At 44.9% G+C, this 18,781-nt stretch overlaps 2 protein-coding genes across 3 annotated transcripts in view; one reads left to right on the top strand and one right to left on the bottom strand.

Annotated features, from left to right (window-relative positions):
* Window positions 1-3,969: 3,969 nt before the first annotated feature.
* On the bottom strand, window positions 3,970-12,225 carry LOC106564265 (dnaJ homolog subfamily B member 1). Of its 2 annotated transcripts, none has more exons than XM_045690787.1 (4): window positions 11,937-12,225; window positions 6,411-6,745; window positions 6,015-6,284; window positions 3,970-5,839 (listed from the first exon to the last, which is right to left on the bottom strand). In XM_045690787.1, the coding sequence occupies exons 1-4, from the start codon at window positions 12,004-12,006 to the stop codon at window positions 5,609-5,611; spliced, it is 906 nt and encodes a 301-aa protein (XP_045546743.1). In that variant the 5' UTR covers window positions 12,007-12,225; the 3' UTR covers window positions 3,970-5,608. The 2 variants fall into 2 exon arrangements, with proteins under 2 accessions (XP_045546743.1, XP_013985783.2); XM_014130308.2 differs by lacking the exon at window positions 11,937-12,225 and adding an exon at window positions 8,342-9,369.
* tecrb (trans-2,3-enoyl-CoA reductase b) overlaps window positions 9,483-18,781 on the top strand; it is a 25,527-nt gene continuing 16,228 nt past the window's right edge. Inside the window, exons 1-2 of the mRNA XM_045690788.1 lie at window positions 9,483-9,768; window positions 16,464-16,514. Coding sequence (XP_045546744.1) covers window positions 9,754-9,768; window positions 16,464-16,514 — 66 coding nt within the window. The 5' untranslated portion in view covers window positions 9,483-9,753. The remainder of the gene's footprint in view (window positions 9,769-16,463; window positions 16,515-18,781) is intronic.

Raw genomic sequence — 18,781 nt, 5'->3', positions numbered from 1 at the left:
GTTTGTGAGTGATGAAGAGTAAATGAGGGAGGGAAAGTGAGTGAGTGAGTGAGTGAGTGAGTGAGTGAGTGAGTGAGTGAGTGAGTGAGTGAGTGAGTGAGTGAGTGAGTGAGTGAGTGAGTGAGTGAGTGAGTGAGTGAGTGAGTGAGTGAGTGAGTGAGTGAGTGAAACCGTGTGAATGGGTGATTGAGTGAGTGAAACCGTGTGAATGGGTGATTGAGTGAATGTCAGCTGGCCCCATGGACAAGCAAGAAATAACAGAGCGGTGAATGAGGGATTGAATAGGTGAAAGAATTAGATCTGTTTGTTTCTGGAGTCTGAAGTAGATTCTGTTTGTTTCTGGAGTCTGAAGTAGATTCTGTTTGTTTCTGGAGTCTGAAGTAGATTCTGTTTGTTTCTGGAGTCTGAAGTAGATTCTGTTTGTTTCTGGAGTCTGAAGTAGATTCTGTTTGTTTCTGGAGTCTGAAGTCGATTCTGTTTGTTTCTGGAGTCTGAAGTAGATTCTGTTTGTTTCTGGAGTCTGAAGTAGATTCTGTTTGTTTCTGGAGTCTGAAGTAGATTCTGTTTGTTTCTGGAGTCTGAAGTAGATTCTGTTTGTTTCTGGAGTCTGAAGTAGATTCTGTTTGTTTCTGGAGTCTGAAGTAGATTCTGTTTGTTTCTGGAGTCTGAAGTAAATTGAAGTCTGGCAGCTTCATTGTTTAGGACTCTTTTTTTCTATTGCTTGTTTATTTTAAAAATATATATATATTTAACCTTTATTTACACCGGTTTTTCTCATTGAGATAAAATCTCTTTTTCAAGAGAGACCAGGTCAAAATGACCTTGTCTATGATTCAATATGTTTTAATTTCTTTGAATGTATAATTTATTTTCAAATGTTAATAGTATATTTTTGACAAGTCCTTATTTTGTTTTACACAGAGATCTGCCTTGTTACAACTGAAAAAATAAATCAACTTAGTTCCTACTGTACATTCATTTCCTCTCTTCCTTTTGAAGTTGATGCATGGACAAGGTCATGTGTAACAACCTACACGTAACCTTATAGCAAAATGATCAAGGTCAATGTTTTTTTTAAAGTAACTCAATTAATTTTACTCTGAGTACTTTTTAAATTAGCTACTTTTTACTTTTACTTGAGTAGTTTTTTAACATCAGTAATTTGTCAGTACTCTTTCCAACCCTGGTGATTGGTTAGTAATTGGTTAGTGATTGATTAGTGATTGATTAGTCCAGTCTGACTGGCTGAAAACAGAACTCACCTGAGAGGACGCAGCAGGTGACAACATGGAGGATCATTGTTCTGACTCCCATAGAATCTACACCACGACTCACGTCAAGACTCACGCCAAGACTCACACAACAGCACATTTCCTCCAATACTACAAATAATCAGATCACTTGAACTACAAAAATACACCAACTTTAAGAACAAAAATACACCAACTGTAAACTATAAAGTACACCTACTGTTACCACAATAATAGTAATCTCATTTAACCCAAAAATAAATGTTGTGTAAGTTGGTCTCTCTCTCGCTCTCTTGTTATTTTCTGCCTCATCTGTTGTAACACACACACACACACACACACACACACACACACACACACACACACACACACACACGGGTGAGAAGGGAGGGGACCGAGTGGGAGTGTGGGAGAGAGAAGAGAGAGAGAAGTTAGACTCATTCTGCATCGGCTATTAGGAAACACACACACACACACACACACACACACACACACACACACACACACACACACACACACACACACACACCTCTCTCACCTGTCCTGGGTCGTCCTGCTCACACTCACTGGTGTTCTTTGGGGCCCAGCGTCCGTCCCCACTGCACACTCTATACACCACACCCTGCTGGACTGGAACACACACACACACACACACACACAAATTAGTGCACTATATAGGGACTAGGGCCCTGGTCAAAAGTAGTGCACTATATAGGGAATAGGGCTCGGGTCTAAATTAGTGCACTATATAGGGAATAGGGCTCAGGTCTAAAGTAGTGCACTATATAGGGAATAGGGCTCTGGTCTAAATTAGTGCACTATATAGGGACTAGGGCCCTGGTCGAAAGTAGTGCACTATATAGGGAATAGGGCTCGGGTCTAAATTAGTGCACTATATAGGGAATAGGGCTCTGGTCTAATGTAGTGCACTATATAGGGAATAGGGCTCTGGTCTAAAGTAGTGCACTATATAGGGAATAGGGTTTTAGTCTAAAGCAGTGCACTATATAGGGAATTGGGCTCAGGTCTAAAGTAGTGCACTTTATAGGGACTAGGATGCCATTTGGGATGAAGCCTGGCTTTTGAGGGGCGGCAATGCTGTTTCCGTGCTGAATACTGCCTCCTAGTGGCTTAATAGTCACAGCTGATCTTTTGATTAGACATTATAGCAAAGATCAGCTGTCACTTTTTTAGTTAAGTAGACAGAATATCATAATCTGTATCACCATCATCATCACCATCCTCATCATCATCGCCACCCTCCTCACCAGTCTCACCTGTTGTAGGACAGCAAGTAAAAGTGAGACCTCTTTTCCATTTCCTCCTTCAGGGTTGCCACAACAACCAGCACAGAGTTAAACAACATGTATTTGTATTAGTGTTTATTATGGATCCTCATTAGTTCCTGCCAAGGCAGCAGCTACTCTTCCTGGGGTTTAATATGGATCCTCATTAGTTCCTGCCAAGGCAGCAACTACTCTTCCTGGGGTTTAATATGGATCCTCATTAGTTCCTGCCAAGGCAGCAGCTACTCTTCCTGGGGGTTATTATGGATCCTCATTAGTTCCTGCCAAGGCAGCAGCTACTCTTCCTGGGGTTTATTATGGATCCCCATTAGTTCCTGCCAAGGCAGCAGCTACTCTTCCTGGGGTTTATTATGGATCCCCATTAGTTCCTGCCAAGGCAGCAGCTACTCTTCCTGGGGTTTATTATGGATCCCCATTAGTTCCTGCCAAGGCAGCAGCTACTCTTCCTGGGGTTTATTATGGATCCCCATTAGTTCCTGCCAAGGCAGCAGCTACTCTTCCTGGGGTTTAATATGGATCCCCATTAGTTCCTGCCAAGGCAGCAGCTACTCTTCCTGGGGTTTATTATGGATCCCCATTAGTTCCTGCCAAGGCAGCAGCTACTCTTCCTGGGCTCCAGCAACATTAAGGCAGTTCTAAAAACATTACACAACAGTGTGTTCCTTCAGGCCACTACCACATATCTACAACATAATATCCATGTGTACTGTACGTGTGTGTGTGTATGTATGTGTGTCTCTTCACAGCCCCTGCTGTTCCATAAGGTGTCGTTTTGTCTGGTTTTTAAATCTGATTTTACTGCTTGCATCAGTTACTTGATGTTGAATAGAGTTCCATGTAGTCATGGCTCTATATAGTACTGTGTGCCTCCCATAGTCTGTTCTGGACTTGGAGACTGTGAAGAGACCTCTGGTGGCATGTCTTGTGGGGTATGTATGGGTGTCTGAGCTGTGTGTTAGTAGTTTAAACAGACAGCTCGCTGCATTCAAAATGTCAATACTTTTCACAAATACAAGTATTGATGAAGTCAATCTCTCCTCCACTTTGAGCCAGGAGAGATTGACATGCATGTCATCAATGTTAGCCCTCTGTGTACATTTAAGAGCCAGCCGTGCTGCCCTATTCTGGGACAATTGTAATTTTCCTAAGACTTTCTTTGTGGCACCTGACCACACGACTGGACATAACAATATGTTTTGACCATGACAGTTTACAATACAGGGTTACTCCAAGCAGTTTAGTCTCCTCAACTTGATTTCACTTGCTGTGGTAGCTGACGTGTATAATGTTGAGTCATCAGCATACATAGACACAAGCTGCGAAGAGGCCCCAGCGCGAGAGACGTCTTCATACCAGATCACACTGTTATAACCCGTTCATGACGTCTTTCTAGAAAGACAAACAAGGATCCGTTTATCTAGAAAACACACTTTATTTACCTATGAAAGTTATTCACGTAGAACATACATTCTGTGTATAGAAAACTGTCAAGAAATATAATACATACATGGCAAATGTATAGTAAACTAAGAAATTCGAAGTCTGGTTGCAGTTTTAGAAGATGCTGTCAAGGGTTAACGTTTTCTTAAAGGTATTCCTTAAATATAAACTACATGATTTAAATATAAAACTACTTCCTGTTGTGAAGGAGAAATAAATGGCCTCTATATTGAGGTGAGGGATCTTTCCTTTAAATGCATCATTTCAAAACAAAAGTTTATATTCTTTGCTCAATAAACATTGCTTTATGTCAGTTTTTGGACAGTTCTCACTTGCTGCATCAACAACAGGTAGCAACAATACATGTGTATACTATTGAGTAAAGAGGAATGCTCTGGGTATAACATGAAAGCCTATATCTCCCATGGTTACTGTGCTAACATCCCATCTCATGATAGTACACAATCCAACAGTTGCACCATACAAAGCCCAGATCCTACAGCAAGTCATACATTCCAAGCATTTCTGTACAAAACGTTCACCTAGTTAGCTAACTCATACACACTAGCTGAAACACACACCTCTCACTCACACTTCCCTCCACCCTGTTATTGTAGGCATCCTGGAAAAGTAAAGACCATTCAAGCATAGAAACAGATTCAGCATTGACTTGAATGGGAAGGTCCGTTCTATAGATTATATTTCTATGCATTCAAACAGCATTGTTTCTGTTCTAAACCAATGACTATGGGTATTATCAGACTATGGGTATTGAACAGTGGCAATACTTTCTATTGCCATGAAACCCACCCATGATACCTAAACCCCTAGAATAGGTACGTGAGGAGCTGCCATCTGTAAAGAAATGCGACCAAGAAATGCAATCTAATCCCCCAAAACAGGAGTTTTCAGTGAATCAGGTGATCTCTTACTCCAACAGTCTCTCTGGCAGTAAATGCCTTGGAGAGGGAGTCAAATAGAATCCATTCATTCTCACCCTAATCTCTCTCTCATAATCAACCAGTCATCAAGCCCTTGACCAGGTGAATCAGGTGAGCTAGTTCAGGGCTACAACAAAGTTGGGTTAAATGTCTGGGGGTCCCAGAGGAGAGGTTTGTAGAGCTAAAAAGAGGCTCATACTAAAGGAAGCTAAACAACATGTATTTGATGGTCTCTGATTCTACAGTGCAGGAGTGCTGATCTGGGATCAGGTGCCCCCTGTCCATGTAGTCACATGTATGATTATCTAAAAGGCTACACTGATCCTAGATCAGCACGCCTACTCCAAGATGCTTTTTGAATACGGGTTTGCAGGTTTTCCCTCAGTTCACTAGTGGTTCTGACGTGGATTCACGAGGTCCAAAGTGGCAGTTTCCTCAACTAAAGGACAAGAGACACCGTGAAGAAAGTTGGCCGTGCGCAGTAGGTCACCCGATGGGTGTCGACGAACGATGGCGATTCAACACGCAGAATGGTCTGGAAATGAACAGAAAAGGGCGGCGGTAAACGTTCTTTGGTCAGAGGCGATAGGGAGGACACCTGTTGCTTTTCACTGTTCGTCGGCGCCGTCCGTTTTGTCCTTAAGAAGTTCATAGTTTATAGCCATCAGGACTAGGGTGGAAGAACCTGTGCGACGGTCTCCTTGGCACCCTGACTCAGCCTCTCCGGAAACACCACCTCGTACTCCACCAGCAGGTCACCGCGGCGATCGGGCCTCTTGGGCAGAGGAAGCCCCTCCCCCGTGATGCGTCGTTTCATCCCCGGACACACCACGTCCCCTGTCGTCACGGTTACCATCTTGCCGTCCAAGGTGGGGGCGATGACCGTGCAGCCGCACAGCGCCTGAAGGAGAGAGAGAGGTTACGCTTCATCACTCTAGTCTACATACAGTTGTCTGTACGTTCAATAATTATTATCATTCTAAGTACTATCAATTTGTTTTAGCAAGCACTTGGAGAGCAACATATAAAAACAGAGTATATTTAGTTTAGTTAAAGTTCAGATCATTCTGCCTTACCTCTCTGAGGGAGACCTTGGCGGGGTAAACGATGTCAGAGCCGTCTCGCCGGAACAGCGGGTGTGGCTTATCCTTGACCACGAACACCACGTCTGCCGGGATGTTAGTCGGCGTCTCGTCCCCCTCTTTAGGGAAGGTGACCTTCGTCCCCTCCTTCCATCCCTTCTTTATCTCCACCACCAGGATCTTGTCCTCCGTCCGGGTGGTGCGTCTGTCTGCGTTCAGCCGCTTGTGGGATATCTTCATTCTCTTAGTGCAGCCTGAGAACACCTTTAAAAAAAACACCACAATGGAAATGAGGCATCGACTTTATTATCCTAGACAACTTTTTAAATTGTATGATGTGCTGTGTGTACATGGATACTTATAATTGTCAACTAAAATAAGTCAACCAACCTCCTCTAAGGTCACCCTGAGGTCGTGGAGCAAGGGGGGGTCCTGGTGCTTCTCAACCATCTGGCCCCCCATCGCCCCTTCCCCCATCCCTGTGCTGAAGGAACGGGGGAACCCCCCCATGCCGCCGCCGCCCATCCCGAAACGGGCGAAGGGATCGTCAGTGTCCATGTTGTCCTCATCTGGGCCCCCGCCGTTTCGGGGGAAGAACTGGTCGAAGGGGCTTCGGCCTCCGAAGAACTCGGCGAAGATGGCGTGGGGGTCGCCTTGGAAGGAGTAGCTGAAACTAGGGCCCCCGGGAACACCCCCTCCTCCTGAGGGGCCTCCTCCCTTCAACCCTGGAGAGGAGAGGGAGGGGAGAGAGGGGGAGAGAGAGCGGGAGAGAGAGAAAGAGAGTTAAAGATTTGTGGCTCTGGTCCAGACTTCTTTCAATAGAAGTTGTGTAAACATTCCCTATGTGCAGTGGCACCCATGGGTGTGGAAACAATGTGTCTGTGTGTAGGGCTAGAAGGGAGGCTGCTGAGGGGAGGACGGCTCTGTGTGTAGGGCTAGAAGGGAGGCTGCTGAGGGGAGGACGGCTCTGTGTGTAGGGCTAGAAGGGAGGCTGCTGAGGGGTGGACGGCTCTGTGTGTAGGGCTAGAAGGGAGGCTGCTGAGGGGAGGACGGCTCTGTGTGTAGGGCTAGAAGGGAGGCTGCTGAGGGGAGGACGGCTCTGTGTGTAGGGCTAGAAGGGAGGCTGCTGAGGGGAGGACGGCTCTGTGTGTAGGGCTAGAAGGGAGGCTGCTGAGGGGAGGACGGCTCTGTGTGTAGGGCTAGAAGGGAGGCTGCTGAGGGGAGGACGGCTCTGTGTGTAGGGCTAGAAGGGAGGCTGCTGAAGGCAGGACGGCTCTGTGTGCAGGGCTAGAAGGGAGGGAATAAAGGTTGTACTGGTCTACAGAACAGGAGGCTGGTGAGGGGAGGACGGCTCATAATAATGGCCAGAACAGAGCAAATGGAACAGCGTATTTGATACCATTCCACTAGTTCAGCTCCAGCCATTACCACGAGCCCTGTCCTCCCCTATTAAGGTGCCACCAACCTCCTGTGGTCTAGTGTCTGTTACTACACACTGAATAATGCAGCTTGACCGTTGAGTTATCTAGCCTGGTCCTTAAAGACAACTGATAAGAACGCAGCAGCACCGTTGTAATCTCGGTCTACTGTAGGTACCAGGAATACACAACCACACCATCTGTCATTTGAGAAGCTTGCTGACAGGCTAGCCTGTCAAATTCAAACTCTCCGCCGCGCTGTGACGTCAGCGCCCGAACCTTCCAGTAGTGGGCGCGCACCTCTCCCTCGGCGTGCAGCCAATCAGCATTGTTATTGTATCTATCCGTTTTTTCCTCCCATTCTTATGATTGTGCAGCAAGGGATTCTTGTTGGAACTCGCGAATCCCTTGCAGCACAATCATAAGAATGGAAAAAAAACTGATAGATGCAACAAGCCTGCTGTGTCTTGCCCTTTCTAGTTATAAAATATATATCTCACATAGGCTAAGAAAGGTAGGCTTTTAAACTATTGCTCACACAGGCCAAGGAGGGTAGGCTTACGAGGTATTGCTTGGTTGTTATAAGCATATAGCGTTTGTTTTAGGAACTTCTGTGGCCCAAAGCGTTAGAACACTAGAAATACAACAACGATTTCAGCACCACTGAAGAAGAGTAGATCATCAGAGGAAAGAGGCAGTTCTTGAGCGAGAACTTGGAAATGCATTTTCGCCTTAATACTCATCAAAATATCCAGCGACAATGACTCAGCTCTACATCTTTATAATCGCAGCTTTGAAATCGTTTCCGATAGGCCTACCTAACTAACGCAATTTGGAAAACAACGTGTATTTATTCATCACTTTTAATAATAACATGTTGCGTCTGGTAAATAGAACACGTACCTTCTTCGCCGAATCGGTCATAAATGTCCTTTTTCTTTGGGTCGCTCAGAACGTCATAAGCTTCAGCTATTTCTTTAAACTTGTCCTCGGCTTTAGGAGACTTGTTTTTATCCGGGTGGTAACGCAGAGCCTGCTTACGATAAGCCTTCTTGATCTCGTCCTCCGTCGCTCCTTTCTGTATGCCCAGGACATTATAGTAGTCTTTACCCATTTTGACCATTTAGCTGTCTGTGTGTTTATTCCGAATAGCTGCGAGAAATAGTTTAAAGTTCCCTTGCTTGAGCCTGTGCTGACTGTCAATCAAATGCACACAAGGTAGACGGGTTGTTCTCTTTAAATGCGCTGGTCCGCTTGCAGTCTATTGAATGGTAAGTAAACGTCTGAAAACCTGACCTGCACACATACTGTTGAAGAACGCTACCGTTCTGTCAGCTCAACTCGACACTCCGCTTGGGACCCATTCTAGTTTATACCCGCGCAGAAAGTTCGAGAATTTTCTAGGAGAATCAGGAAGAGTCTGAACGCAGCTCAGCTCCTGTCGGACGAAAGTTCCTGGGAACCGGTCACGCCTACTGGAGCGTCGCTGAGTTTCAAAGTTCGACAGGACACGCCTCTGTAGTCTAGCCGAAACTCATCCACGTCTTCCTTATAGAAATCTCACCCTGTGTGTGTGTGTGTGTGTGTAGTGGCAGATCCAGTGTTGACTCACTGGATGTATCAAAGGTACTAAGAATCGTGTTAGTGAACAAAAGGTATCACAATGTGTCTGTCGGAAAAGCTTTATGGATCGCCTGAACAAAACTGATTCCCTCATAATGTGGTTTGTCTGTCGCTTTTGTTGGAACTATAGGTTTAGTCGTCGCTATGCTTCAGGTTTATAGGTACTATGCGTTAGGTTGAGCCCCGTCCTTTCTCAATTTAAATAATTACGTTATTTCACCTTTACTAGCCTCTTGGTCAAATACCCACAAACAGGTCTAGGTCTGTCCTTGGCAAACAACCTTGCTGCTTTTGAAAACCACCGCTGGCACATTATGCCCAATATAACAGTCAGTAATCGACGAACTAAAATTGCTGATTTGTAAAGTCAGTATAGCTTGCCCTGGTGTTGATAACATAAGATTTACTAAAAATAATCACCCGCTAATACAATTTACCCCGCATCTCCATTTGTCCAAACGGATCACTCCATTGTGGGAATCTACTCCCCCATTGGCTACAGTACGGGAAGTAAGGCATATCTACTTAGCTTTCCGACACATTGATTGGACGTGATATTAAAGAGGTAACCATTGGACTTCCCAATCATTGGACCAATTGGGGACCTCAAAGCCATCACTGCTTCCTCTTGCTCTGATTGGAAGTCACGACCCGTCGCTCACCTTGGATGAGAGCGAACACAAACTGCCAAGATGAAGCATTACGAGGTAAGATAGTATCCGCTGTAACCCTAAACCTTTAATCGGGATTCTGTACATTAGATTTCAAACTGTTTCATACCGGTGTTGTAAGATTGTCCGTTCGTTTCCGAACGGTCAGATTTAGGATGGTAGGACACGCTGGAGAACAGAGACGAGCTCACCCGGGATGTCAAAGTCTCCAGCCCGTGTGGTGTGCTTGTGGACTCTCTCGGGTCGAAGTTGTAGTCTACTTGCCTGAAATTCACATATCATGGACGTAGCCTATCACTTCTACTTTCACAATAAACAGCAGTCCAACCAACCAACCCGATAGGTTACTAGTTTATTTATCCATTTACCAGTCGTTCTTTTCTCACAATGCATGAACTAGGCTGCGCCACCTGGTGGATTGGAACGCTGCAGACTTCTTCTCTCGGGATTGTTGCTTCATTGCAGGGCAGCTAGACTATCATTGCAGGTGAACAGTCAAGTGCGCAACAAATCTAACCTTGTGGGGACTGTTGTGTCGTAAAATAATGTAGCGTCTTGGGTAGAAATGTTGACCGTTACACTACTTTACTGTATGAACATCGAGGCCACTGCGTCTTATATCAGACTGACTGACATTGTTGATCTGCGTGTAGGAGAGTAAAGTGATGACACAACTAGGCCAAGATTAAATCTAAACTCCTATTGCACATAGCCTCGTCAACTTAGGGTTTTCAATCACAAATACGAGACAAAGTTATATAGTAAGTAAGAAAGGCTGCATGCAAGGAGGTATATGTAATCATATCAAAGCCCATGGGTTACTTTGTTAAATGCATAGCAAACAAGCAATAATGGTAGTCGCCATGTCCTCTGAAACACATGACCACCTTCACTCTCATGGCTGTATAGGCAGACAGACCCATAGACATTTACCTCTACATGAGCTGTCCTTGTGGCTCTCTCAGACCCAATACACACAGATCTAGGACCAGATTAACCCCCCACTAAACCTAACCGTAGCCGTTTGGGGGTAATCACATACGAACTGATCTTAGATCAGTGTCTAGAAGGGAGTTAATCCTCCTACAGTCAGATTTTAAAACCGCTTTCTAGACTGCAGGCTAGCTAGCTACAGCAGGTGTTGTCATGGCTACCAGGACTGACACTACAGCAGGTGTGCCGACCGAACCCAATCGACAGGATGTGAAGGAGCCAGTTTGGGGAGTTGTGTAGAGTTAGAAATGCCCCGACCAGTGGGTTCCTGGGTTCAAATAATATTTGAACTCGTTCCAATACTTTGAGAGTTTGCTCTCTAGCCTGTCTAGGTGTTGTAGATGGGTATCTGTTGCAGCTATTGGACTATTCCATTGGTCTGTTAAAGCCAGGCAAGCTCAATCAAGCAAATAATGTATTTCAAAATCATTTCAAATAGTACTTCAACCCAGGTCTGTCTGATACCTATATGCACTGGGAGGTTCTCATTCCAAGAACTTTCTCTCTTTCTAATGTAGTAAATGAGGGGACAGAACAGCTTGAGAGGAGATGGAACCTGCTAGCCTGCTACAATGTAACCTAGTGTTCTGCCAGAAAGGTCTAGAACTCTTGGAGGCCGTAGTTAGCTCACATACAAGCAGGCTACAGTAATATCTAGATTAGTCTGCAGTACTCAACTGTGAGCCCAGTAAGCCCAATATAAACATGTTATTGCACTGGTAAGATGTGCATTTGACTATAGAATACATTTTGGGCCTGTATCAATGCATCATTGGCCATCAGGGAACGATTGCTAACAATCAACAAGATTACTGTCTGCATCCATCGTGAATCCAAATGAACTCCAATGAATACATTTATCACAACACAAAAATCACTGCTGATGTAGTTATAACACATATCCACAAGGTGGAGCCAAAGCACTGTAATAGTAAATATAGACCTAGGCATGACACCTGCTGCCTCGCTGCACTGACAACACACATGGGAGAAGATGGACACTCATTCCACCATACCACAGATCTAGGATCAGATTACCATACGCACAATGCTAATATTAACCATTCGGGTGGTAGAATATACCTGACTGTAGATCAGTTGCTAGTCCACTACATCAGCATCAGGTCTGTCCATAGAGAACGTTGTGCTAAGCTCACAGTGCATTTCTGTACTTAAACAACCAGTAAATAATATCAATCATTAACACTGACCTGTGTGTAAGTGAGAAGGCAGGTGTGGAGATGCCAGGAGCCAGAGTCCAGTAGACTGGAGATACACCATCTCTCAACCTGTAAAGGGAGAGAACCTATTAGTGCACTATAATGAGCTGGAGTGTTCTATGAATCCCTCTCTTTCCCACACTCAATCATGGCAGCACAGCACTACTCCAACTTGCACTACTACCCGAGTCTTGAATTTAGCTAGGTCCAATGCTGTCCTACTCTAGAGCTCCACGTTTTACCCCATCCCTACCCTAACACTACCCTACCCTAACACAGCCTTAACACTGCCCAACCCTAACGCTACTCTACCCTACCCTAACGCTACACTACCCCATCCCTACCCTAACACTACCCTACCCTAACACAGCCTTAACACTGCCCTACCCTAACATTACCACATCCCTACCCTAACACTACCCTACCCTAACACTACCCTACCCTAACGATACCCTACCCTAACGCTACCCTAACCCTACCCTAACACTACCCAACCCTAACACTACCCCACCCCTACCCTAACACAGCCTTAACACTGCCCTACCCTAACGCTACCCTACCCTAACCCTACCACATCCCTACCTTAACCTGCCCTACCCAACCCTAACACTACCCAACCCTAACACTACCCTAACACTACCCTACCCTAACACTACCCCTTCCCTACCCTTACACTTTCCTACCCTAACACTACCCCATCCCTACCCTAACACTACCCAACCCTAACACTGCTCTACCCTAACACTACCCCATCTCTACCCTAACACTGCCCTACCCTAACACTACCCCATCCCTACCCTAAAACTACCCCATCCCTACCCTAACACAGCCTTAACACTGCCCTACCCTAACAATGCCCCATCCCTACCCTAACACTGCCCTACCCTAACACTACCCCATCCCTACCCTAACACTACCCCATCCCTACCCTAACCTGCCCCATCCGTAACACTACCCTACCCCATCCCTACCCTAACACTGCCCCATCCCTACCCTAACACTGCCCTACCCTAACCACACCCTACCCTAACACTACCCCATCCCTACCCTAACACTGCCCCATCCCTAACACTACCCTACCCTAACACTACCCCTTCCCTACCCTAACACTACCCCATCCCTACCCTAACACTACCCCATCCCTAACACTACCCCATCCCTACCCTAACACTACCCCATCCCTACCCTAACACTACCCCATCCCTACCCTAACACTGCCCTACCCTAACACTACCCCATCCCTACCCTAACACTTCCCTACCCTAACACTACCCCATCCCTACCCTAACACTGCCCCATCCCTACCCTAACACTGCCCCATCCCTACCCTAACACTACCCTAACACTACCCCATCCCTACCCTAACACTGGTCCCTACCCTACCCTACCACTACCCTACCACCCCTACCCTGACGCCGCCCTACCCTGACACCGCCCTACCCTGACACCGCCCTACCCTGACGCCGCCCTACCCTAACACTACCCCAGCCCTAACCCTACCCCAGCCCTACCCTACCCCAGCCCTACCCCTACCCCAGCCCTACCCTAACCTACCCCAGCCCTACCCTAACGCTGCCCCAGCTATGACAGTTGTCTATCCAGTACTACTTTAGACCCCCAGCACAAGGAAAGGCTGGTATCCCGGGGGGGGTCTTTATATAGACAGGGGATGGAATGGGGGGGGGGTTAAATAGCTAGAGAAATCCTAGCCATGCCTTGCGTGTGTGTGTGTGCTACAAAGCATAATTTTATGGGCAGTTCTACAGTAATGGGATTGCATAGACTCAGAGTTTTCACTTTAAAATGTATATCAAATAAAAACCATTGATTTCACAGTGCAGAAAACCATACAACTCTACAGTGCCTTGCAAAAGTATTCACCCCCCTTGGCGTTTTTCCTATTTTGTTGCATTACAACCTGTAATTTAAATCGATTTTTATTTGGATTTCATGTAATGGACATACACAAAATATTCCAAATTGGTGAAGTGAAATTTAAAAAATAACTTGTTTGGGGAAAAAAATGGGAAAGTGGTGCGTGCAGATGTATTCACCCCCTTTGCTTTGAAGCCCCTAAATAAGATCTGGTGCAACTAATTACCTTCAGAAGTCACAGAATTAATTAAAGTCCACCTGTGTTCAATCTAAGTGTCACATGATCTCAGTATGTGTATCTATCTTATATATCTTCTGAAAGGACCCAGAGTCTGCAACACCACTAAGTAAGGGGTGGCACCATGAAGACCGAGGAGCTCTCCAAACAGGTCAGGGACAAAGTTGTTTAGAAGTACAGATCAGGGTTGGGTTATAAAAAAAAAATATCCAAAACTTTGAACATCCCACGGAGCACCATTTAAATCTATTATTAAAAAATTGAAAGAATATGGCACCTCAACAAACCTGCCAAGAGAGCGCCGCCCACCAAAACTCATGGACCAGGCAAGGAGGGCATTAACCAGAGAGGCAACAAAGAGACCAAAGATAACCCTGAAGGAGCTGCAAAGCTCCACAGCAGAGATTGGAGTATCTGTCCATAGGACCACTTTAAGCCGTACACTCCACAGAGCTGGGCTTTACGGAAGTGGCCAGAAAAAATTAAGCAAACACATTTGGCGTTCCCCAAAAGGCGTGTGGGAGACTCCCCAAACATATGGAAGAAGGTACTCTGGTCGGATGAAACTAAAATTGAGCTTTTTGGCCATCAAGGAAAACGCTATGTCTGGCACAAACCCAACACCTCTCGTCACCCCGAGAACACCATCCCCACAGTGAAGCATGTTGGTGGCAGCATCATGCTGTGGGGATGTTTTTCCATCAGCAGGGACTGGGGAAACTGGTCAGAATTGAAGGAATGATGGATGGAGCTGAATACAGGGACATTTTTGAGGAAAACCTGTTTGTCTTCCAGAGATTTGAGACTGGGACGGAGGTTCACTTTCCAGCAGGACAATGACCCTAAGTGTACTGCTAAAGCAACACTTGAGTGGTTTAAGGGGAAACATTTAAATGCCTTGGAATGGCCTAGTCAAAGCCCAGACCTCAATCCAATTGAGAATCTGTGGAATGACTTAAAGATTTCTGTACACCAGCGGAACCGATCCAACTTGAAGGAGCTGGAGCAGTTTTGCCTTGAAGAATGGGCAAAAATCCCAGTGGCTAGATGTGCCAAGCTTATAGAGACACATCCCAAGAGACTTGCAGCTGTAATTGCTGCAAAAGGTGGCTCTACAAAGTATTGACTTTGGGGGGGTGAATAGTTATGCACGCTCAAGTTTCAAATTTTTTTTGGTGTTATTTCTCGTTTGTTTCACCCAAAATTATTTTGCATCTTCAAAGTGGTAGGCATGTTGTGTAAATCAAATGACACAACCCCCCCCCCCACACACACACAAAAAAGAGTAATCTATTTTAATTCCAGGTTGTAAGGCAACAAAATAGAGTACGTATTTGCTGGAAAAACTGTACATATGCAAAGTTTGGTAACAGAATTGGAGTAAAATCTCCCTCAGTTTTAATCTGTTACCAAACATTGTATCTGCACAGTTCTTCCTGTGTAGGTGTTTTTGTAAAATGTTCTGATATTTTTAAAAATAGTCCTGGTGCATGGAGTTCTATGGTTTATCTTTGAAATCAATGGTTTTTGTTTGGTATACATTTGAGGTCTTGTTAACATAGTAAATTGATATTGGACCGACATATCTAGGAACTTAAGGGTATAGGGTGTTGGTTCCGGACATTATTGGAGTGGGGGTTGAACGGAGGGGAATTCTCCTAACTAAGCCATGAGTCTCTGGAGTATTATCACCCAACTGTGTGTGTGTGTGTGTGTGTGTGTGTGTGTGTGTGTGTGTGTGTGTGTGTGTGTGTGTGTGTGTGTGTGTGTGTGTGTGTGTGTGTGTGTGTGTGTGTGTGTGTGGGGAGAAGGTTGCTTACACAGAGCTTTTTATTTAGCTGTGGGGGGGACTGACAACACATACTTCCTTCTAGACTGGGGAGGGGGTGCTCGGGTATCATAGTGGGGGGGGTCAAAATCAACTCAACACAGGAATGCATCAACTTTCCTTACTGTTCTTTAAACTTTGCTCCCTGCTGTAAATGACTTCACAGGGGAGCAGGGCTGTGTGGGGGTGGGGTTAAATAAAGCAGCCAGCGTGCCAGGAAAGAAGGAATGAGAAGGGGGGGGTGACCGAATGATAGAAAGGATGAAGAGAGGGAGGGGTGGGAGGAAAAACGACGTAGCGAACGAGGGGGAGAGAAAGAGATTTATTTCCACAGTTGAAACCAGGCGCCCCTCTCTCCTCTCTTCGCTCAAACTGAGGGAATTAAGAAAAAGGTATTTTTCCAGACAAAGGGATTAAATAGAGAGGCTAGTGGTGGAGGAGTGTGGATATGGATACCGTAGTACTAGAGGGGGCTACCCACAAAAAGGCTGGTCCAGGGAGTGTCCCAGGGCTGCCAACACCCCCCGTTAAACGGCCCAAAGCTAAGAAGGCTAAGAAAGCTGTGGTTTTCTTTGAGGTGGAGATTCTGGATGCCAAGACCAAGGACAAACTCTGCTTCCTGGACAAGGTAAGACGGCTTCACAAATACTAGTGTGTGTGTGGGGGGGGGCGGGACACGTCTATCTGTGTGTGTGTGTACGTCTATCTGTGTGTGTGTGTTAAATAGTCCTATCTAGCCTGCACCTGTTGCACTATTAGTCTAATGTAGGACGCTCCACTGTACTCAGGTCAGAAGTGCTGTCTGTCTGTTTGAGCCCAGTCAGTCAGTATAGTGCTGTGTAGCTCCAGGTACAACCTGAAGTAGTTATCTGTTGAGGACAGACGTTCCGCTAGCGGAACGCCTAGCCAATATCCAATGGAACAGCGTGGCGCGAAATACAAAAATGTACATTTCTCAAACATACGACTATTTTACACCATTTTAAAGATACACTTCTCCTTAATCCAACCACATTGTCCGATTTTCAAAAAGGCTTTACAGCGAAAGCAAAACATTAGATTATGTCAGGAGTGTACATAGACCAACATAACCACACAGCCATTTTCCAAGCAAGCATATATGTCGATAAAACACAGCTAAATGAAGCACTAACCTTTGATGATCTTCATCAGATGACACTCGTAGGACATTATGTTACACAATACATGTATGTTTTGTTCATATTTATATCCAAAAACAGCTTTTTACATTGGCGTGTGATGTTCAGAAAATGTATTCCCACCCAAAACTTCTGGTGAATTTACAAAAATACTCATCATAAACGTTGACAAAATACATAATTATTTTAAGAATTATAGATACAGAACTCCTTTATGCAACCGCTGTGTCAGATTTTGAAATAGCTTTACGGAGAAAGCACATTTTTCAATATTCTGAGTACATAGCTCGCCATCACGGCGAGCTATTCAGACACCCGCCAAGTTTGGGGCAACCTAAACTCAGAAATAGTATTATAAATATGCTCTTGCCTTTGCTGATCTTCGTCAGAATGCACTCCCAGGACTGCTACTTCCACAAGAAATGTTGTTTTTGTTCGAAATAATCCATAGTTATGTCCAAATACCTCCGTTTTGTGTGTGCGTTCAGGTCACTATCCAAAAGGTAACGTGCGAGCGCAATTCGAGACACAAAAAGTCAAAATGTTCCATTACCGTACTTAGAAGCATGTCAAACGCTGTTTAAAATAAATTTTTATGGTATTTTTAACGTAAAATTGCAATAATATTCCAACTGGACAATAGCGTATTCATTCAAGGAGAAAAATAAAAAATAGCGTGCTCGCGGGAACGCGCATATCCAATCCATTTGTTGCCAGGCTGACCACTCAGTAACTGAGCTTCTATACTCTGCCCAGTGACAGGAGAAGGCTCAAACCACTTTCTGAAGGCTTTAGACAGCCAAAGGAAGCCTTAGTGCAACGTAACAGCACAGATGCTGTAGTTTCGAAAGGGACTAAAAAGAACTACAATTCTCAGATCCTCTACTTCCTGGTTGACTTTTTCTCAGGTTTTTGCCTGCCATATGAGTTCTGTTATACTCAGACACCATTCAAACAGTTTTAGAAATGTCAGAGTGTTTTCTATCCAAATCTACTAATAATATGCATATTCTCGTTTCTGGGCAAGAGTAGTAACCAGTTTAAAGTAGTAACCAGTGAAAATACTGCCCCCTATCCATATCAGGTTTTAAGCCTTGTCTGAGCCAGAACGGCCCATAGTGGTCAGTACTACCTAGGACTGTAGTGAACTATCATTATTATGGCTTAGAGGTTAAAACTCCTCTCTATTAGCATGGTGTTATAGACTGATGGTTAAATGTCGGGTGTAACACCTAGCTAGGTTTAGCATGGTGTTATAGACTGATGGTTAAATGACAGGTGTAACACCTAGCTAGGTTTAGCATGGTGTTATAGACTGATGGTTAAATGACAGGTGTAACACCTAGCTAGGTTTAGCATGGTGTTATAGACTGATGGTTAAATGACAGGTGTAACACCTAGCTAGGTTTAGCATGGTGATATAGATGTTTAATAGCACGTGTAATTAGGTTCTGTATGGTGTTAGTGTGATATTAGTAGGGCATACAGGAGCTGCAAGGTATCAGGTCACGTCCTCGCAGGATTACCACTGCTCTGAGACCTGTTCTCAGCTTAACACAGTTTCCATGGCCACGTCATCCCCCACTTTAGACTGCGACCACCTGGAAAATAGAGATTCCTGAAGTAGGGCTTTGATGTGGGAGTGAGGATTTGATTTGGTTATTGGAATTTTATATTGGTGGAGTTGAATAAAGTTATTCTAATCTAATGTTGTCAAGTAAATTATTTGGAATGT

This window comes from Salmo salar, chromosome ssa12, assembly GCF_905237065.1.
Source record: "Salmo salar chromosome ssa12, Ssal_v3.1, whole genome shotgun sequence".
Lineage (NCBI taxonomy): Eukaryota > Metazoa > Chordata > Actinopteri > Salmoniformes > Salmonidae > Salmo > Salmo salar.
The sequence above is the reverse complement of the archived record's forward strand: the minus strand, read 5'-3'. Positions and strand labels throughout refer to the sequence as shown.

What these genes read in the sequence shown, in the direction of transcription:
- LOC106564265 (XM_014130308.2), bottom strand. Translation starts at nt 8,561, where the DNA reads ATGGTCAAAATGGGTAAAGACTACTATAATGTCCTGGGCATACAGAAA. An exon ending in TGACCGATTCGGCGAAGAAG is followed by an intron (nt 6,746 to 8,341) that starts GTACGTGTTCTA and finishes TCTCCTCTCCAG; the next exon opens with GGTTGAAGGGAGGAGGCCCC. An exon ending in TCAGGGTGACCTTAGAGGAG is followed by an intron (nt 6,285 to 6,410) that starts GTTGGTTGACTT and finishes TTTTTTTTAAAG; the next exon opens with GTGTTCTCAGGCTGCACTAA.